Genomic DNA, 23255 nt, shown 5'->3' with positions numbered 1-23255 from the left:
CTCCATATCTGCGGTCCTTCAATGATGCTGTTATTAATGTTAACCCGTAATTAAATCAAGCTAGACACTTCTGGGATGTTTTCCTGGTTCAAATACCATACTTGTTTTGTTGAAAGTTTATTGGCGATCTTCCCGCCTAAAGTTAATATTTTTAATTTCGATGCATTGGCAACCAATCTGTTGTCTTCAAGATATTTTGAGGTGGTGTCCAATTGTCTTTGCAGCATGATTTTTGTCTGACCCAGCAATATTAGATCGTCAGCATGCAATAGATGACCCAGCGCTTCCCCTGCAATTCTCTGAGGGAATATTCTAATGTTGGTAAACACTCCTGGAATATCTGAGATGAACTGGTTAAACATCGTTAGTGCCAGTGTACAACCTTGTTTAAGGCCTATCATAGTTTTAATTGGATTAGTAAGAATACCTTTTATTTATCTAACTTTACTTTTATACTGGTATTTGTATGGAGTGCTATCAGGACTTCTCTTAGATCACAAGGGCACTTCCAGTGTTTTAATTTTTCCCACAGCTTAGATCTTTCAATAAGGTCAAATGCCTTTGCTAGATCAATTGAAGCCAAATATACCCTACTTCCTGATATGGATTTTGTCGGTGCCGTGATGTAATTAATAATGAAAAGATTAAGATTTAACGCAGTCCCAATACCTTTTTCAAATCCAGGTTGCCATTTATCAAAATGGCCAGTTTTTTTATGCAATATATTAGTGCTCCAAAAATCTTTCCCATAGCATCCAAAAGAGCGACAGGTCTATAGTTTGCCGGTTCCGACCAGTTGCCCTTTTTAAAAATTTGGACAATTATCAATGTTGTCCATGTCTCAGGAAGAACCATGGTCTTTTAATTTCATTGAACAGATGAAACATTATATCAGTCCATCCTTCAAGATCCTCTTTTAATCCACAATTTGTAAGGCCGTCAGGCCCTGGTGCCCTTGAATTACTAGCTTGCGAAGTTAATGATCTAATATCTTCACGTTTTACTCGAAAGGTCCATGGTCCATCAGACAATTGTTCATCTTTTCTCAGTACCTGCTCAGATTTAAAGAGGATTTGAAAATAGCCTCTCACTCGTTCAGCTGTCACATTATTCATAATTAAAGAGCTTTTGGGTGAATTTAATTCATTTATTACCCTCCATATATCCTTTGTATTTTTTTGTACTGAATAGTCTTAGCATCTCCTCTGCATCTCTTTGATGAAGGAGCCATTTGTGGCCCTTTACCCAATTTGTATAGCTTTCTTTCAACTTTTTAATAACTGTCACACCTTTAGATTCTTTTTTAGCCAGGAGCAACTCTGCTCTTAACATCTTCTTCCTTCTCACTATGGCTGGATCATACACATGGGTTTTCCTAAACCCACCCCTTGAGGAGCCAGTATCCTTGGTCGCAAAGACCTCCAGATTAGCTGAAGAAGTTTTTGAATCAATTACCCCTTCTCTGATTTGAATTCTGTTTCGTCCTTGTTTCGCACAAAGGATGAAATCCTCCTTAACATCAAGCCTTGAAGCCAGTTTTCAATGGCTATGGTCGTAATATCATGGTCACTTTTATTGTATTGTTTAATCTTTAGATCTGAATGTTTTATAAATAGATTTACAGATGCGAACAGATAATCAAGGATCAGTTTCTCCTTTCCTCTTCCCCAATTCGATATTAGAGGGATATCTCCTTTTATAGCTCCATTTCCCATGAATATATTTTTTTCCATCATTTCCTCTCGCCACAAAAGACCTCTCAGAATTTAAGGAGTTGATGTTATATTTCTATTTGAAATGATGATTCCTTCAGGGTCAAAACAGTGAATATTCAAATCTCCACATATAAGAATTTCAAGATCTGCTTTTAATTCACTGGCATCTTCCATAATAGTTATTACCATTTCCATGAAGTCTTTATCTGATTTCATTGCAAGCTAAAATATATGTTGAAAAAAAGTAGAGATTGTGTTTTATTCCTAAATTCCATCTTAATTCTTGATTTCTAATAAGAAAGCCTGAATCAGATAACAAGGGCCATATTCTTTAATTACTTCAGTTCTGATATTCTTTCTCAATGCTATCAACAGCCCTGCCGATGGACGGCCATTAGACCGCTTTACTGCCGTGTTAATGTATATATCAAATCCCTCCAGGGATAGTCGTTCCCTAAGCAAGGTCTCCTGGAGACAAATTATTCCAAAGTTCTCAAAACAAATGTCCCCTGGACAGAATAAGTGAACAAAGCCACGAGTATTCCACAAAGCTAACAATAATTTTGGGCTTTGTTTTAAAATTTGTTTCATTTTCTCAGATTTCTCTGGCTATGACCTAGAATTAGTATCAGCCAGCGCTCCCGCCAGCCAACACCAATTATCCCCTATTGACATCTTTCCTTCCCTTCCATTTCTTTGTGGAGGACATTCCAGGCTTCTGTTATTTCCAACTGTTACTTGAAAGAAACAATCCTCACCCTTATGGCCTCTGACTCTTCTTTCATTGTTATAATCATATGCTTCATCATCTCAATTTTCATAGTTGATGTTATTTTGTCAATAATTGGTTCCTTTTTGCAGTTTCTCCACTCTCGTATCTCCTAAGTCATCATCGTCATAGGCACAGCGTCTACACCCATTGTAAGCAGTTTATGTGTAGCTTTTAAAATCTGATTTTGTTGTTTTGTAGAAGCGACATAGATGACATAGATGATGACGCAGATCTGTTGTCTTAATATTCTTTAATGATGGTATACAATGCAAAATGCAAAAGGCACAGCCTATTTGCACAATTCAGCACTAAGTCATCATAAGGCAAGTTAAGACAGAAATGTCAAACATGTATGTATTGCTTTTTATAATGCAATTGAAGATCCAGATTTCAAGCAGACGGGTGACCCAAAACTCTGACCCTCAGATGATTAGACAACATGTATTGAAAGGTTCATGTGTTTTATGATATCCTATTTTTAGTGTGTGATTATACTACATTTATATTATTATTTGTACGTACGTAGGCAAATCGTTGTTTGCTGGGGAGTACCCAAATTTAAACAATTAGGTATTCTATCCTTTGGATAGTTGGCAAACAAGTGGGGAAAAGGAGGGGGAAAATGAGCAATGAAAGAATTTAGATTTGTCAAGCTAATGAAGAAATGACCAACACCTCTTGCTCTTCTGCCCACTTCATCCTTCATCCATGGTTCAATATCTCTCCCTAGTGTTCAGAATTAATAACATAGGAACAGTGGCACAAGCAATGTGGTTTTGTTATCAATCCCAGTCTGTGCTGTCAGTGTGGGGCTCATCTGAATACATGAAGAGAGCACAGAGAATCAAAAGAAGAATCTTTCCTATCAGACAATGGCATGATAGTAAAGCAGAATAAAGGGTATAACACACAGCGTCTTACTTCACTAAAAGGGAATGTGATGTTTGATGTTACTTCCCTTTACACATGGCCAATTGGTCTACAGCAAATGTCCGTTAAAATCACTGCTGACCAAAACTAGTGATGCCATCAAACATCTCAACTTTGTTCTTTAGATTATGAACATGCCTGAAATGAGCATTCAGCTGTGCCTGGACCATTTCTATTGCATTTATGTTGGATTCTCAGGAGGGGTCCTGAACCAGAAATTGCTCTGGGTCTCAATCACAGCCACAGCCAGGGAATGTTTTGCATCGTTATCTGTCATTTTTCTGAATTGTGCGGTCTCCTGGGCATAAACCATTTCCACGTGCTGTGTTATCACCCCTCAGATAATATTCTGCTTGAAGAAAGCTGTGTCCATTATTCTTCAAGGATGACACTGATCCTCGTCCATGTTTTAAGATGCTCTGCAGGCATTAACTTTCATAGATGTGTCTGCTGTGGATTCATAGACAAGTATAATTTCTTCTAAATTGCAGTCATATTGAGCCATTGCAGTGTAACAGATGTTTTGTCAGTGAGCAGAAGTTAGTTGGAGCCCTCATCTGTCTGGAGTCAATGTTTTAAGTAGCAAAACAACTTCACCTTTTTCACTTCATGGTTGATAGGTGACAGCCTAGAATGTAACAGAAAACATTAATTACTGTATTGTTCTGAAACAATAGACATGTATACTGAACGAAAAATATATATTTTTTAATCATCTCTGGCTACAATCCCATCCTCTGAAGTGTAACAAGTACACATGGTTTAACACAAGAACACAATTAAACTACTATGCAAAACATAGGCATTTCACATAATAGCAGGAGAAACAAAGTAAAGTTGCTGCCACCTCCTACCTCAGGTTAGAGCTTCATCCTTCCATCCACCCTTCTGCGCCAGGACTGTAACATTCTCCAGAATCAAATGGCTTCTGTATGGTACACATACATAAACACTTTACATAAACACAGTAGAGAACCAACATTAAGTTAACACTTCTATGTTTCACAGTCCTCTCACTCTGCCAGGACAACTGAAAATTGTAAAATGTCATATTCCACTATTTAAATAAACAGAACTCTTCAAGCATGGCATATTACTTCATTTGTATCTAGAACAGGCTGGGACACAGATCTTCCATTGCCCCTCCGAAGGACAGAGTCAGTGTTTTACCACAGGCAGCTAATAGCAGATTAAAGGAAAGAGAAATCGATTATTAGCCTTCTGGACCACATAAGAACCGTGCAAGACATCAGATGTGTCATGTACATGTATAGTACACATTTACCTGACTACACACCCACATCCTATAATATACAGTGCAATACCCCACAGCATTTACACTTGCTTAATTGTCCTCTTCTTTAGGTGCACTTTACCGGGTTTTGTATTAGATGGCAAGTTTGGACATTCCAAGACATGCAAGCCACTGCTAGATTTCTTTAATGGTAAACCCGGTGCAGAAAAGCTCCTTCATCTTGCTACTCATCTCTAGTACAGTGCTTTTAGGTGTTGTACGGTAACTGAAAAGTGGCAGGTAGAGCAGCTGGTAGCTCACAAGTTGCAATGCACAAAGAAAGAAAGTGTTAATTTTACGGCTTAATGGGGTAGGGGAAGGCGGTCAAAATACACCCCATGGTGTAGAATTGAGTTCCTTTATAGAGTACTGGGCTGAGTAGAGCAATAATGGCTTGGTCCTTAAATATCCTGGAACAACTGGACCTTTCATCCCAGATAGGCAGAAATTGACAATCCGAAGGGTGAGAGTCTACATCTTGCAATAGGTCAGAGGCCTCCTGGATTTATGTTTGCCTGCGAAAATAAGATACATTCTGTTTTTATAAGACCAATATTCAAATGCCCTTTTATATCAGGAATATGCAAACAAATGACTACATTGCACTAATACACACACACTGTCCCCCTGCTCCCAGTATGTCCTGGCCATGAGTAGTGTGATTCAGAAAGGGCTCCTGGATGCAAAATAAGGGCCAGACTGAGAGTGCTAGGGGCTTGCAGCCCATCCCGCCATGATGTTGTATGTGCTCACTGCTCCTAACACTCACACATGCACTGCCCCATCAACGATGTGGTTGTAGTGAATTGGTCAGCTTGGCTCACACATCTGTCCTGTACAGACATTTGCAGTGACAAGCCTTAAAATGACATTGCTGGGAATACTATTTTTACATTTCCACGAACAGTTTCAGGGTAGAAATGAAAAATAGAATGTCTAGACAATGTAGGTAGGGGTCTTTGAAAGTATCTGTCTACGTTGCAATTTCCCTATACATAGTCCTGCGTCTGGTTTGTGACCAGGTATGTCAGTGCTCATCACATTGTAAATAAGGAATACACTTTGGGATGTGTGTTAGTCCGCTAACACGGTCCCAAGCTGAACATTTTAAAAGTGGCCTGAAACCGCGTGTGAACATTCAGTTTCGAATATGAGAATTCACCCAGCTGCAAAGTGCAGCAAATTTTGCACACATAGGTGAAAAACATGCTTCATGAATTGTGGTTTTAGTTTGTCTGTTATGTTATGTTATTGACATTTATCAAGCGCATGCACACCCAGAGGTATCATGGCGCTTTGTCTGGGAACACTACAATGCAAAGGTGATAAACATATTTGGGCATCATCACTGCAATGCAATATTAAAAAAAAACATAATTCCAGCCCTAGAATATGCACTGAGAGGGTGTAGCAAAGTGTATAAAATACGTTGTCTTTTATGTTATATTATGCTATGTTAAGTGATGTTATTGTATGTGAATTGCCTGGCACCAGCATGCCATAAGTGTGTTCTCAATGTCATTTTGTTGTCTGAAGAACAGTCTGAATATTAACATTCCACTGGGAAAAGCAGGGTAGGCTACATAGCCAAATAACATTTTGTCAGAGCCTTTTGTCAAACCATGTTTTGCTGAACTCTTAATATGTTGATATTCTTACACGTGTGAAACTATAATGGTAGTTTTACAACATGAACTATATGATATTATGAATGCACATGGCTTAAGTAACTGTGATACATATATATTTAATGCTGAAACAAGATCAAAAGGAATTGAATCATAAAAAGGTATCTTCTTTTGTCTTTTCTCATAGTTATTTGAGATTACAGTGCCACTGTCTCAGGGACCAAAACCGGTGACAATCAGTTTTGCAAACCATACATCCTGCCGGTGCATGTCTAAGCTGGACGTTTACAGACAAGTGCATTCTATTATAAGGCGTTCCTTACCAGCCACACACTCACAGTAAGTATGAGGCCTAGCCAAGTTTTAATACTTGTTTAAAATATATTAGAGAGGATATTATTTATTCATGGAATACATTTGGAGAAGAATGTTGGAACACTTTACATGTTTTGTTCAACAGTGAATCGGGTAAAATACAGGGAATGTGGTTGCTAGTAAAACCAAAGTCTCTGGGCTCGGACATTTTTCATGGTCAATGTTTTGCAGTAGGCACCACACATAAAAATATATATATGGTTTTTGCAGACGGTTGGGTTGGCATGAACATCCTTGCTGATGGCAGATCTTTCCCAACACTGCTGGTGGACAGCAGGCAGGCTTTGTGTTGTGGGTATGGGGCAGGGTCTAGTGCAAACGTAAAGGCATTTAAAATATAGTGTTTCACCAATTGCTACTCACTACATTGTGCTGTTTCATGGCAAAGTGGAACACTTCTCATGTTTTGCAGCTGATGAAATAGGTGCACTTATTTGTGGAAGGAATAGAGATACGGTTTTAGACATACAGAAAGTAAAAGGTTGATGGGATCGTTTTACAAAGAAAAGGCTAAAGACTGATAAACATGTGTGTCTATATTTTGGGTCAATACAATCAGGAATGCCATTTCACCAAAATGCCATGGGTAATGGAGGTGCCATCACATGACCCTTGACCTTCCTGATGACATCATATGAAGTTATGACTTTTGACCCGTCCCCATAGTGACATCACAATGTCACATGATGTTGGACCCAATGACATCACAGGAAGTAGCATCACAGAGCATTGTCCCTCGTTATACTGGTAAAACTGCATTTAGAGTACCTTACTCGTTGGTATGAAAATACTATGGAAAATCTCACAAAACACCCTTCAACATTAGGCAAAATGTTGTTGATGTATTGCTTATTCACGTTTGCAATACATGAGAGCCAGTAATATATGTTTAAGAGCCTGTACACAATTTTCATATAACAGCCTAGTTGTGACATCACTTCTGACCAGTAATGAGAAACTGTCATCACTACTGCTATGTTATTAGTTATTACAGTTATTTTGTGACATCACAATACCTGCTGCTTGAGCCAGCAGCGAGCAGACTTCCAGCTGTCAGTGCAGACTAAATTAAAGCTGTGACAAACGTTTCAATTTCCTTTATTTTGAATTAGTACCCAGCGAGAGTCAAGCAGAATGCAACACGCATTCTTATTGGCTCTCGCTGGGTCCTTACCCGGCCGAGAATCCTTTGATTCTCGGCCAGGATTCCAGCCGCCTTGTGCTCTGCGGGGGGTGTTGCAGCCTCCCTGCGGCTGAGAGTCTGCCTTCGCCCCCAACTGGGGACTCGGGTAAGGCTTTTTTTAATTTTATTCCCTTTCCTCCCTCCTCCTCCCTGCCCCCACTTACCTTCTTGTTCCTGTTTCCCCGGCGAGGGATGAGGGAAGTCTCCAGCCGTGCGGAGACTCGGAGCGGGGCCATCCCCACTCCACGCCTCCACACGGCTGGAGGCTTCCCTCGTCCCTTGCTGGGGACGCAGTAATGTTTATTTTTTAAATTACTTTTTTTTACTTTTTTTTTATTCCTGTCCCACTCCCGCCCTCCCAACCCCACTTACCTTCTTTTTGATCTTTTTTCGGGAGCAGACGCGCTGGGAATACTGGGATTACTGATGGCCTCCATGGAAAGGGAAAATGGACTCGGCCTCAGCGTTTCGGGACAGAAAAAAATGCTTTTAGTGCCCCGGTCACGCACATAATGCGGTCCGGGGTACTAATAGCAATATGACCCTCGCGGCGGGGGCATTACCGACTCAGGTAATGCCCCGGGGCTTTCGTTAAGCTATAACTATGGGCCCCGGGGCATTACCTGAGGCAGTAATGCCCCCGCCACTCGGGTCATATTGCTTAAATAACTCTCTGAAATGTCTTACACCCAATAATTGATAATGATCTGCTCATGGTAGTATATTTATTTTTAGCCCTTCTGGAGTTTAATAGAGCAAGAATCAGCATCATATATAAAAAAATGAAAACGTTTTTAAATTCATTTTATTAAATTGCTTTAACTACTTTCTGGCACACATTAGAAGCTGAATGCTAGTTGTTGTTGATTGATCCATATTCTATATTGATGATATGTGTTGACTACTCGAAGAACTCTTACGTTACATTAATCCCAATGACAGGTATATTAAAGGAGTGACTGTGTGTTGCCATTTTTAGAAGGAATAATATATCTGGAACTGTATGTAAAAAGGTAAAAACATACGATGGGTGTACTTTATCCCATATATAAATTGTATTCATTTTATGAATCAGGATTCTCATGCTACTGCTAATTGTACTCTAATCAACTGCCGCTAACTCTTAGTCCTGCGTTCATTATCTCCACAGGAAAGGAAAGTGAGGCACTAAACCGCACGGACATACAAAACATAAATACACAGTGTAAAGATGAATTCGCTGCATGCAAAATGTGGGCAATTGTTAGTTTGTATTAGTAGTGTTTTAAAAGGCCATAGTTAGAAGTTAATATTTCTACATTATAGACTTTCAGCATGCACACTTCCAGCCATGTCTATTTATTAATAAGGATCAGGGATTATTTGAAGATAATCAGAGATTAGTGCACTGAACTTGGAGCACTTGTGAGCCTGTGCAAATGGACACTATCCTGTTATATGGGCGCTCACATGCCATGATCCCGAAGTCACCTAGTCATAATGCTAAGGTCATGTCAGCAACCAAGCATATGATGACTAGAACTACAATTGTAAACATCCAAGAGATGCAAACACAAACTTTCCTAAGAAGCCAAGGAAGCATTGTAGACTGGAATCTGTTCCATGTTTCACAGGGACAGGTTAATCATTTGGCCTTAAAGTAAAACAAATTACTCGTATTGATATCATTCTAGATCTATTTGCAACCAAACATATTCATTCTGATTTTCTTTCTGGTAACATGTAGTGCTCCATTTGTTTAATACGTCCAAACCCTAACACTCATTGTAGCTCCATTGTGGACCTCAGCTGATCGTCAATTGCATATGAGATAATTTATCTTATCCCTAACTCAAATCCTAACTGTTAAACATATTCTAACCCTAACTCAAACCTACAAGCTATTGCGAACTCTAAGCTTGTCACCCAAAAGTATTATACTCCTCTGACCCTGGTCTAATGGTACATTGCATGTAGGGGATCTTGCACTCTCTGCCGTCTATAGGACATTGTGTTCCAACATGTACAGGAGGAGGAGAATATTGAAAAGGCACATTAATAAGGCTGGTACTTTTTTTCATGGGTCACCATGCTTTTTCAATACAACAAATCTTATGCCATCAAGTTCATAGGTCAAATCAATTTCTCTTTGGTCGCCCAGATGAACTACTTTATAAGACCTGCAGGTCTGTCAGGATTTTAAAGAAGTTTCAATGCCTGGCAGAGGAACCGACATCTCAATGAAGAACAAGTGCCATACCATAAAAGAGAAACATAAGCAACTCTTGCAATTGTTGCTCAATTATTTCACAGTGTGCAGCTGTAAAATGTTTCTGTGCCTACTTGTCCTATCCTTGAGTGCAACGGGGCAAAGACATAGGGACCTTCATGGGAGTGTAAAGGGGTCCATGCCAACACGTGTCTCACTACATAGGTCTGATCAATCATCAAGGACTATAGTGAGCTTCTTCTGGGTATATATATTTAGCAGTAGTACAAATTGCTGATTACATCAGATAACATAAATACTTCACGTGGTGATATTTTCTAGTGCACTGTTGAATCCCTGTCCCTGCAGCCTGGCTGTTGAACACTAAGGCCCATCAAAACAATTAATCCTGTAATATGTTCACTCTAGGATGTAGGACTTGTGCATTATCTATAGCAAAACTCATATAATTTTCGTATTTGTTTGGCCGTACAATAATCATGTGCCACAGCCAAAGTTGAAATGCATATAAATAAGTGCAATTGCCACCTATTTATAACTCAGTGTCTTAAGCCCTTCTTGCAGAGTTCTGTGCTCATATTCCAGCTTGCAGTACCACATCCTCTGAGTTAGATACACCTAGCTACATAAAACATTGCAGATAGAAACACTTTCTGTGCTGCAACTCAAAGTACTTGTCGCAGTGGCAAAGATTCTGTTTGTTAATTAAGCAATATGCCCCATGACTCAGTAATGCCCCAGGCGCTCGGAGCATATTGCTTAATTAACAAACAGAATCTTTCACTTAACAAATCATCACAGATGTAGAAAAATAGCCTCTTGATACTGCTCTGAAAAATCATATGTTTATAGCAAGACAAGGAGGCAGCTGCTGTGTACACCTTCAAAGCCTACCCACAACAAGTAAAGAAGTGCGATCAACAGCATTCCAATAAAAATTAGAGAAAGAGAAAGCATTTGACTAATCATTGGACACTTTCTCTAGGCAAGCACCAATCAATAATGCTTTAGATGCCATAGTTCCCTTGGAAGGCTGACAAAGATAAATGTCTGCGCCTTCTCCACCAACTGGACCTGCCTTGAAAGTGTGGGGGAAGACGCTGCATAAAAGGGTGTCTTAAAGAAAGCAAGAGTTGCCCATTGTGTATTGTGTAACAGAAGTATAGTGACAGTTTTAACCAGATAATCATCCAGGTACAGCACACAAACTAAAGAGTGCTAAGAACATTCGATTGAAAAGGAGAGGGGAAGCAGTCCTCAGTGTTATTGTGGCAATAAGCCCCAAGACGGCAGGCCAATAACGGCCAAGGTAATGCCCCTGGGGCCCATAGTTACGGGTGGATTACGTGGCCGGTATTGGCCCGCCGTCGAGGGGCTTATTGCCATTAGTACCCTGGCCCATTAGACCGGGGTACTAATAGCATTTATTTCTGTTCTGATACGAAATAAGATGGCCGCCGGTAAAGGGAAAACAGATTCTGTTTTCCCTTTCCATGGTGGCCATAGGGAGCGGATGCACTGGGAACAGAAGTGTTCCCAGCATGTTCTCTCCCGAGAAAAGAAGAAAAAAGATAAGTGGTGTTGGGAGGGCGGGAAGGGGATGGTTTGCAGGGCAAGGGGTGGAGGAAAAAAAAACACACCTGAGTCCCCGTGAGGGGACAAAGGCAGCCTCCAGCAGTGTGGAGGATCGGAGGGGGGATTAACCAATTTCGAGCCTCCTCATTGGCTAAGGGGCTACCACGCCCCAAGCTGGGAACAAACGCAGGCACGTACGTGGACGCCGTGTGCCGGGTTCTAATGAGATTTAATTCCCACCCGAGACTACATATCATGTATACACATTCAAGATCTTCATATTGTAGACCCTCAGGGAAAGATGCCAGATAAAGAAGAGTGACCTGTTTGAAGGACTTGTCTGCAAGTCCAACAGCACATTCCAAATCAAACATTTTACAAGCGTGCTGAAACCGCAGAGACAGAATATCATTGTCCATCCTTGGAGAGAGCAACCACATCTAGCTGCAACAGGGTGGTGGTGTACTGGGTAAAGGTAGGGTGTGTCCGACACCTGACACCCCTCATGAGTTGACAGATCAATCAGGTGTGAACTATGGGCAGGCGCTACACAGGGCAAAGTTCTGCTGAAATGAATGAATGGTAAGCATGATCATCCTGCTGAACACATTCTCATAAAGAGAAGCATGAAAAGTAACTGGGGCTTGCCAAGTACTAAAAGCTTTTTTTGACCTTCACCACATCAGAACTGATAGAGTTCGAACAAGATCAGATCAGCTGATTATTAATGTGATTTTCTCTTATTGTCGTCTTCTTACCCGATGCAGATGATGCCACATTATACTGCATCAGTACCCTAAATTGATCCTATTCTATAAGGCCTCTAAATAAGTGTCTGTGCTTAGAGTGGCAGCCCGGAGACAGGGGATCATGCTCCACGATATTGTGCAGCATGTTGTCTCCAAAGGTGCAGGCCTGGAATGTTCAAATAGCACTGTCGTATTTAAAACTTATCCTCTTTTTTTTCAAGAATTGCCAGGAAATACATTCTGTTTGTGTCTTCAGAATAGAGATGGCATTCAATGCATCCACAATGATAAGAAAAATATTTGAAAATAATGAAGTTGGAGGGCGAGACTACATGGTGCATGCCACTGCGACTGTGTAACCCTTAATCTGTGAAGTCTTGTAAGACTCCTGAGACCTGGCATCCAATTTTATGATTGTTTCATCACCTCCAGTGGCACCTTGGGACACCCTGTGCTTAAGTAAGGGTGGACTCTGATGCACCTGATGGCACTCTTGGTGTGGTTTGCAATGTCTGCTGCACCCAACAAATGCCTTAGCACAGCCCACCCAGTCTACTATTGCCAATACTGGCCGATGATGTGGGGACAGCTGGGCACATCATCGAGTAGTGTGCTGAGATGCAAATTCCTACTGATCCTATTATCTCAGTGCCATGACACCACACACACCTACACACCTTAAAGAAGTGTGCCAGCAGGCAAAATCCCCTCCGGAATGCACACAGCAAGCAGAAGAGAAGTTATGGGGCAAGGAGGGATTAAGTCAAAAACCCACAACGAGCAGACATACAGTTCTTAACTGACTTAGTAGCAAGAAAGTAGCTGATATTCTAAATATTTCACTATTAGTTTATTGAAAAGTTCTGTTATGCACCAGTTGGATAGGTCTTTGGAAAAAAATCAAAGGCTCATTTTGAAGGGCTTCCTAATGTATCCCATGTAATGCTTTAATTCCTCTTCTGCGTATAGAATTGGGTGTGAGTTTCCTTAATACTACCGTTAAAATTAGATCAGTTATGTCCTACATTAAAATTATGCATATAGATAAAAGAGATATAATACAGATTCGTAAAACATATGCACTCTAGCACCTTGAAGCATCTCTTGTGCTAGATGGGATTGCCAATAAAGATCTCAAACTTAATAACCGGACAGAATATGGCAAAACACTACTTTATTCTCAATTTAATAAAGTAGGGTCAACTGGCAGACATCGAACTAATGCATGAACACCAGAGGTTTTATACCCCAATATGCGTCATCTATGACATCATCCTACGTGGCAATCTGTCAAACCGATTGACAGGAGGGATTGGTCAAGGGAACATATCTACTTATAGAATACATATAGGATCATACGTCATTGGCTGTCTCTTATCTGTTAGGCACGCTCAAACCTCCTCTAAATACGTATAGTACTGATTATAGCAGGAAAAATGCCAGCAGATTGGTCTATGCAACAGTGTATAGCAGGTTGCACCATAGACCCACTGATTGGTTGGCATTCCCAACCAACCTTGGACTTTCGGCTCGGCTAGCAGCACGTAAGCAAAACAAAAACCCAGGTGCTTGAGTCACGTCAGATTAGTCCCCACTTTCCCAATCAGTCCAACATCTCTCATCAGTATGAACATAAGCCAAAGTTTCCTGTCCGTGGTTGACCTTGTAGCTTGCTCTCTGTTCTGGGACATTCAAGGGAGTGTGAGCACATCACAATCTTTATCCGGAGCTTAATGAATAACCCTTGTTTGCAACTTCTGGATCACGTGTGAGGGGACCGCAAATCTGTCCATTTCGACCTATTATTTACTGCTATTTAATTCAATTATGCTGGGTGTCATTGCTTCTTTTGGCCTCTAGAGACTTGCTCACTCTATCTTGTAGGAGCCTTATCATTTGTTAATTGTCCAAAACTTGGCTCTTGCAAATGTTTTCTTCTTCTTTAATCTAAAAGAATATGTCTCACGTCTCACATCCATGACTTATCCATCTGCCTCCCTTTGTGCTTGCAGCTAGTCCTTGAAATAGCATCCTTGATCCCATGCCAACATAGACTCCTCTTTGTTTAGTTTAGTTTAGTTTATTTTCTTTATTTGTACCGCGCACCGAACCCTCAGGTAACTGGGGGCTTAAGGCTTATACAAGTGTTACAGCCAGTTGGGATAACAACAGAAAAGAAAAACAACTCAGAAATAAGTGCAGGTTGACCATGGTTACATGGGGGTCGACAGATGAGAGAATCAGTTACAATACCAAGCATATAATGTTACAACAGGCATACAAGAGAATAAGCAGGCAAGGTGTACACAGGGTGAGGTAGCTGATTACTCCTGTTTCTTAACAAGGAGCCAACTCTTTACTTTGGCTCTAAAGGTCCAGAATGAAGGTTCCAATCTAAGGCTAAGGGGTAGGGTATTCCACAGTTTGGCAGCTAACACCGGGAAGCTCGCTCCCCCTGCTCTTTTTAGAAGTAATCTAGGAACGCTAGGCAGTGTGAGTACATGGCTCCAGTTGGTCTAGTTGGTTGACGTTTGTTGACTTTATCTGCCAAGTATTTGTGGGTGGTATTTGAGAGGCACTTGTGGGTGATGACGAGCGTGCGAAAGACAATTCTATCCCGTACCGGAAGCCAATGGGCGTCCTGTCTGAAACTAGTGATGTGAGTAGATCACGGAATGCTTAATGCCGCTCTTAAGGCATTATTTTGAAGGACCTGGAGTTTGTTGAGGTTCCTTTCTGAGGTGCCTAAGTAGAGGGTGTTACAGTAGTCAATTTTGGATAACACTAGGGCCCTGGGTAAGGTAATGCAACTACTAGGCGAAAGGAATGACTTGCAAGCGTTGATACGTTTGTTAGTGTAGATAGTGGAGGAGGCAGTGGCGTTCACTTGCTTCTTGCGGGAGAGGGTGGATTCTAGGTATACCCCCAAGGTTTTGATTTCTTTGGCCACTTTGTGTTTCCATCGATGTTGATGGACGCATAACGGGGGTCTAATTTGTTGAGGCGGGTTTGGGAGCCGATGATCAAGAGCTCAGTTTTTTTGTCGTTGATGCACAGGAAGTAGTCTGCCATTCACACCTGCATTTCCAAGCAAATATCATTAATCCTTTTACAATCATCTTCATAGCACCCTGACAGTGTGATGAGAACCTGGGTGTCGTTGGCGTAGTTCGTGTATGTGACACCCAGGTTGTTAAGACGGTCAAAAAGGAGCTTAGTAAAGAAGTTGTAGAGCATTGGCGAGACGCGCAAGCCTTGCCGTACGCCGCAGTGGATGGGAATTGGGTCCCTAGTGGTGCGATTGGACAGGAATGATTGTATCCAGATAGAGGCATTGCTGGAGAAGGCAGCTGCTGTGGACAAGTGATCAGTGAGGATCTGATGGTCGACAAGATTGAATGCTGCTGATAAGTCTAACAGCAGGAGCATGGCAAGCTTACCATTGTCCTAAGTGTCATCCATTTGGATTTTAAGGTCCAGGAGGGCTGTTTCCGTTCCATGTCTTGGCCTAAATCCCGATTGCCTAAGGCCCAGTAAGTTGTAATCCTCCAGGTGTTTCTGGATTTGAAGGTTGGCCACTCTGTATAGAATCTTTAGGATGTAGGGAACAGTGGTGTTGGGCCTATAGTTAGTGGGAATGTTGGGATCTAGGTTAGGTTTTTTAAGAGGGGCATGACCCAGGCCTCCTTAAGGTTGTTGGGTAACATGCTGGTCTCAAAGGAGGAGTTGATTAATGCTGAGATGAATGTTGCCAGATCCTTGGTGCGTTCCTGAATGATTGCCGCTAGGCAAAGATCTCCTTGGCATCTAGATGGTTTGGGGCTTTTAATGATCTTTTCCACTTCATTGGCCGAGAGCGGTGCAAAGGAGAAGGATGGGCAGTCAGGGGTGTTCATAGGTGGAGGGGAAGTGGGGTTGGCGTTCTTGGCCACGCTGTTCTTTTTTTGCTCAATTTTAGATTGGAGCATAGGAATTTTGTCTGCAAGTGCTTTCTGTATATTAGCGCACCAGACTGCGTCTTTCACAGAGGTTTCTGATGGTGGTGCTGGGGACTCAAGTTCCCTGAGAATTCTGAAGAGCTCTTTAGTCTTGGATTTGGCATTGAGAATACGGTTGTCATAAGTTTCTTTTTTGTGTTGAGTATAGCAGATTTGTAAGATGCAGTAGCTGATGTGAATTGTGCCTTGTTAGTGGGGTTAGCTGACTTTCTCCAGGTGGATTCTGCCACTCTTGTGGCATTCCAGAGGAATTTTAGTTCAGGCGTAAACCATTTGTTAAGGTGGGCTATTGGTTTGCCTTTGTCTAGTTTAATGGGGGTGATGCTGTCCACAGCAGCCTCCAGTGTGTTATTGTATAGGTCAACTAGCTTGTTTGGGTCCAAGTCCTTGAAGTTGGCTGGGTCTAGGACGTTCTGGATCAGAGGATGTAGGCTTTGAAATGTTAAGTTTCAGTTGTTTCTGGCGAGGACTTGTGGGGCAATGTGGGGAGTTGGTGTGGTCGGTGCATTTCCCTGGATGGTGAAGGAAATGAAATGATGGTCAGACCATGCGATGGGGGCATTTTGAAGGATGGTGGTAGAGCAGCTGAGGTCTGCCAAACAATCCAATGTTCTTCCTTTATTGTGCGTGGGGGTTGTGATGCAGTAGTTAAAGCTGAGCTGGGAAATGGCATTTTCCAGGGATGAGTTATTGAGGTCGTTAGGATCAGAGAGACCTAAGTTAAAGTCACAAGAAGGATTATTTGTGATCCTGGTTTAGTGTTATTAGTCGGTAGATCAGAGATATCTTCCTCGAAAGAGGACATATGACCTCGGGGGCGTTAGAGGAGGTGCATGTGGATACTTTGGGGGATCTTGACTGATAGTAGCTCTGTTGATGTGGGACTGGCAGCGGGGGGAGGCTCTGAGGACTATGGACGTTTTGCACATGAAGAGTATTCTCCAACGTCTCCTGAATCTGCAGCCCTGGTCTGTTTCTGAGGTAGCTCGATTGAATCTTTGCACAAGCCGGCGTCCATTTTCCTATCATGGCTGTCCTTGCCACATTATATTTTCCTCTATAGCAAGCTACTATGTGTCTCACCTATCTTGCATTGCTGCATACTTACAGTTATTGATCAGCAAGTTACTTTGTCTTCTATGTATATGATCACTTTATTATGTCATACATGTTTCTCCTGTCGATTCAGTTACATCGTCACTCTTAAGTATTTCCATATCGTTTCAGTATGTCCTTGTATATTTTCTTCATGACATCACTCTGCCCTCATCAAATTTCACTTCAGCACTACATGATGTCCAACGGTGTGTGTTGACATCCTTCCACACGACATCCTTCCACTCTCTCGGTGCGGCGATACATTTGATACGGTTGTGTGAGTGCATATTGTCTTTCGTACACTCAATGCAGTATAGGCATAACACATGGAGTCCTGTATATGGCTCTTCTCCTACTATTCCAGTATGACGGCGGTGAAGGGGCAGGAGCAAGGGATAATGCGTCCACCTGCTCCTCTACACATCTATTGAAAAAGAGAATGTTAGAGCTGTGGGCATTTCAGGAAATGAACGAATCCTTCCTTAAATGAATTGATTTTACCTACACCACTGATTTGCCTGTAGAGCGAAATATACACATTCTGAAGAATTTAATGGGATTGTTATAACTATTTGTCACTGATGCTAAATAATGATAGGTTATGTGATCATTATTTGTATTCAGTTAAATAAACCTATTAGATTCTTTCCTAATAAAAAGCTTTGCTGTTTTATTAAAATTTCGACTTAACATGCTTAAATTAACTTGCAGTATTTGTGTCAACTCTGTAAATTCCCAAATGAACTTGAGACAATAAAGCATGTGTTTCTATTCTGCCCAGTACCTCAAGACAGTTGAATTGTATATTTCTTTTAAATTGACATGACGGAGATTGTATTACCACTGTCCCGTTTTGCACAAGATGTTTGTAGGTCAATTAACTAGGGATTTGTTTGGCCGTTGCACGTTATTGGTTACACACGTTTCCTAGATTGACCGAGGGGGATGTACAAACAGTATTGTAAATGTAAAACAGTTGTAAAAACATAACACAATGTATAGCATGTATACGTATTAAATGTATCACGTTATATTGTTATCAAAGTTCTGTCTTATTATTTTAATGTAGTGACATACTGAATGTGTTTATGACTGTAATGTTTTGTGCTACTACTGTATGTTCATAAAATTGTATAAGGTTTAAAGTTAACCACTCTATAACACAAAAAAGATACGTTCTGCTAGTTAATAACCTGTATATGTTATGGCATTCTTTCTTGTTGCTGGAATGAGGGCAGTATATGGAGCATGCAATCACCCACATGCCCTGCATTAACATTTAAAAGGTCCTTTGTAACTGAAATTCATACTTGTCAGAAAGACCAGTGATTTATTTGAAATCACATGTTATTTAAATCTATAAGTGTGGGTATACTTTCAGAGAATCCGTGCTCCTAGGTCTGTGTATGATGGGTCCTCACCCTGTCTACGAGGCTGAGGAGGACAAGGCTGACACCCACTCAGCTGTCTCTGGGAAGAAGTGACGTTTTAAAAGAATCATCAGAGGCACTCTGTCAAGGTGAGAGAGGTACTTCTGAGAAAGAAGACAGTGAAACAGTTATGACACATTGTGTGACTGACTGGAAATGTGAGTGCTTGGCTTGTGTTTCAGAAACCCAACTAGTCCAGCATTGTGGGTGGACAGATGGAGGACTGGCATACGCAGAGTCACACCGTTATGATATATGCTGTTGACTGAACCTTGGTAAGCGACAGGGTTTGCAGGGACACCATGGTTTATCATAACTGTAGGCATGAAGTACTCTTTAACACTTTCACACAGAGATTTTATGGTTTTACTTAAGAACATTTAATTTCACTGTACATACTAATTCTAATTATATGCAAATATATACAGTCTTCAAAACATACCTTTTGCTTAGTTATTGCCCAAGTTAGTGTTAAACCGTATTTCATCTGCCTTGCTCCACTCCTGAGAGCTTGACCTAGGGTGCTTTACCAGGACCTCCGATAGATGAGCAGAGGGCAATTTACAGACCCCTGTTTGTCTGTCTCTGAAAAAGTGCCCTGTCTCTAGCCTGACAGAGAGGCATCCGATTTGACTCAAGTTTCCCCTAAAGTTTGTATCAGTAAGTTACGTTTGTGGGCAAGAACTCTAATATTTAACTGAACTGTACTCAGGAAGCGGATCCTACATACTACCTACATACTATCGATTGCCCCCAGATGCTCTGAAGCTATGCAAGCCAAAATGTTGACACTGTATAATACACCTAAATAAATAAATACATATGTAAAGATATAGAAATAAAAACACCTTTTAACGACATATCATAAGTATGGTCTAGATTCATCATGCTCTTTATATTACTGTTCTACATAACGAGCATGTTTAAAACCAAATTGAATATTTCATTAATATGCATTAAAACACTTTAAGGCTGTAGTTGGTCGGGAAAAAATAAAACATTATTTGAAACAATGAAACTTGTTAGTTTCCCTTTGCTATTTTATGATAGCACACTGTCTTTTCATTTTGCACTTCAGCCAAGCATACCAAATTTGACATTTTGATTTGTTGTGCCTAAAACTGCGTGCACTTTTTACCAGTGCACAAACATAACGGAGTGTGCTGCTCACTGCCCGTCACATGGCTTTAACATTAGTCAACTAAAAAAGGACTTAGAATGGTTTACATGTGTTTGATATTTATGGCTTTGAAATAAGTATGTGTCCTGGAATGAAAGGGTACGAAAAACTCAACATGTTTGCCACTTATGGTTGCCAAATGCCTGTCCCTATGTTTTTATTATTATCATAGTACCATGTCAATTGTTCTGTGCTGTTTCCACGGTTGGCTCATAGGTGGCACTTTGGCAACACCTAGTGTGCTGAAACTATTGGTATGGAGTAAGGAGAGAGGGATGATGGATTGTCGATCAGCACTCTCCAGATTCCTTGCATTATCCTTCTTGTCTAGCTATGTGCCTGGCAGAATGGCTTAGCTGCCTGTGAGGTCACTGTGATAGAAGGGAAGTAGTGCTTGTTTCTTTAGAGCTAAAAAGACGGTTTGATGTTATCAGATGCCAGCTGTGTTTAGTTCTGCTGGGTCATCTAACAGCTCTGGTTTGTGAGCCTTTAATTGCTTCTCCAAAACAGGGCACATTGACCACCCCTGTGGAATGCAAAAATACAATAACTAAGCCAACAGCTCTGCCTTTAGCCTTGGTTGGCTGAAAGTGTGAAATGACAATGAGGTGTCTGTGTTTATGTGAAGGGTAGGCAAAGGTGACTTTTGAAGGTTTATGCTTTGTCAACGTTTCCCTTGAAGTGTATTCTTGTTCTCACGATGTGACTTAAACTGTTGCATGTACTACGATGTAAATATAGTATAACAACAGGATTGTTAGATGTTATAAGGGCTTTTATAGGCATTTCAATATTCAACTTATTTGTAGTTTTTCCTAGCTTAAAGTCTCTCTGCTTATAATTATTAATTTCTATCAATCTTTGTTTCTATTGCAAAAAACATATACTTTCAATGCATTTTTGCACAGGGCAAAGTTTTCTATGCTGCTACTACCATACCGTAGTAGCATTAGGCCGTATTTTGCCCTGGTTTAAAAATTGCATTGAAAGAATAATTTTTTGTCCGAAGGGAAAACTTATCCCTATTATATGCACATTTTCACTTGTCATGGTGCAAAGGATTTCAAAAATCACTGCAAAATTGTATTACACTAGTGAAAAATGTTCCTTAGTGCCAATACTGCACAAATTTGCACTTGCACCAGTGCAATGTTTCTGTAATCTGGCCCATGATTTATTGCACTCCAAATGCTTGTACAATTTATTTGAAAAGAATGTTAAATTGTGTATACTGACTTCTGTGCAGGGCTGGTGCATGGATGTATGTAGTCACAGGTGCAGTGACATTCTGGAGCCATCAGCACCCTAGAAATCGGGCGAGATTTGCTGTGCATGGGATGATATGACACCCCTCGTTGGTGGTACCCTAGGAGTCACCTAAAACTGCCTTATTATCGTATCCTCAGTGTGTCATATGATAAATCTGGTGTAACTAAAATCTTACAGCATCAGCTGACGCATACTGTTAGGGCCCGATTCATGGAAAAGTGTGCAGAAATCCTGCAAAGCCTACACGCTGAAAAAGATTCTGCGTGAGCCTGCGCACAGAAGTTTTTCTGCGCACTCCGCGTATTCATGGAATTGTTCACTCAAAGTAATCGTATAGGCAAGTTGCTGCCGGAAGACGCCCAACAAGCCCCAACGCAAAGCAAAAACAGCCAGAAACAGCTACCTTTGTGTGCTCCCCCAGGTGTGAATACATGCACACTTTAAACAAGCAGGCCTGCATCTCGAGGACCCTGCACGGCGTCCCCCGTAACCGTTACCGGCACCCCGACAACATGCATACAATTTATCACAATTCAGTTAAAACTCCAAAATTCTGTGTACAAACCCCATAAACCATTCCTGCACCCTGCTACATTGCGTGTGCACACCCCCAAGTTAGATTGGAAACCCAGCTGCATACATGCACCCCTAAATCCGACACCCAATCTTACCTCTGCACAGTGAATCCTTTGCGCAAGTGTCTGAACGCCTGCCTTCAGGTGGCAGTATGAAGGCTTTGCATGGCCATTTCCCTGCTGAGATGTTGCACGGTCGGATCCATGACTATGTATTGTTACACACAATAGTGGGCGTGTGATGGACTGCCTGCGAGCCGTCCCTTGTAACGCCCACATTTTCCATTGTTCTTTCTCATTTTCTGAATTCTGCCCCCTACCCTGCTCTCTGCACAAACCATGCCCACGCTCTGCGTGCTGTCTCGTGCAAGGCACTCAGCCTCTCGCAGTGACATTCAGTGAAAGGGGAGAGCAACAATCTCACATGCAGGGTGGGAAGGTAACAGGGACATCATTTCACCAAAATGCCAGGGGTAGCGGAAGTGACATCACATGACCCTTGACCCCTGGTGACACCTCAGGAAGTGATGTCATTTGATCCCACCCCAAAGTGATATCGCGGGATGCGATGGCACTGTAACGCTCACCTGACTCCCAAGGAGGCGCTGGCCTGGTTTGGATTGCTGTGGCCTCTTCTAGGGTGATGCGTAGGACTCGGAAGATGGAATGGACCGAACCCCCAAATCTGGCTTGTCTGGCTTGTAGAAATATCCTTGTGTGTGTGAAAAGGGAGTATTAACAATCTGCAGGGTAATGCGTAGGCCTCCCACTCCCCTTCTCACCCTCCACGAAACCCTTCTGCGATTCCCCGTGAAGTCTCACCTTAGGGTCTGAAAGGACGAGCTCTCCATCCTGCTTCTGATGCAGGGGCGCGTTGTAATCCAGTTACTTCACTGGATCATGGATTGTAGAGAGTTCAAGTTTGCTTGTCCTTCCCGGTAAAGTACTGTGAGAATTCTGTTTATAAGTATGAGCCCGAAATAATAATTGTCTGTTGTCTCTATTTCAGGTGCAGAACAAAAATTCTGAGATGAGCAATGGAACCAACGAAGGAAACTCAGGTGAGTTGTTTGATGAGAGGTTCCTTTAGTGTCCTTGCATTAATGCACTAATGCTTGTGTCTTTTTTCCCCATAGAGGCCGGGGTTCGGAAATGCCAGAGATATGGCATCGACCCGAAGTGAGAGGTGAAGTTCCAGTAGATATCAGGTAAGTCTTTAATGAGCGTTCAGATAATGTTTTAGCATTCGCTCACTAACGCTGATGTCTCTTTTTT

General features: G+C 41.5%; 1 protein-coding gene across 1 annotated transcript in view; it reads left to right on the top strand.

The window, feature by feature from the left end:
- Window positions 1-23255, top strand: part of VEGFC (vascular endothelial growth factor C) — a 401882-nt gene that overhangs the window by 342334 nt on the left and 36293 nt on the right. Inside the window, exon 4 of the mRNA XM_069631447.1 lies at window positions 6527-6678. Coding sequence (XP_069487548.1) covers window positions 6527-6678 — 152 coding nt within the window. The remainder of the gene's footprint in view (window positions 1-6526; window positions 6679-23255) is intronic.

The sequence above is a fragment of the Ambystoma mexicanum genome, chromosome 6q (genome assembly GCF_040938575.1).
Source record: "Ambystoma mexicanum isolate Mex_15411 chromosome 6q, UKY_AmexF1_1, whole genome shotgun sequence".
NCBI classification, from domain to species: Eukaryota; Metazoa; Chordata; class Amphibia; order Caudata; family Ambystomatidae; genus Ambystoma; species Ambystoma mexicanum.
Note: the sequence above shows the minus strand (reverse complement) of the source record. Positions and strands in the feature narration are given on the sequence as shown.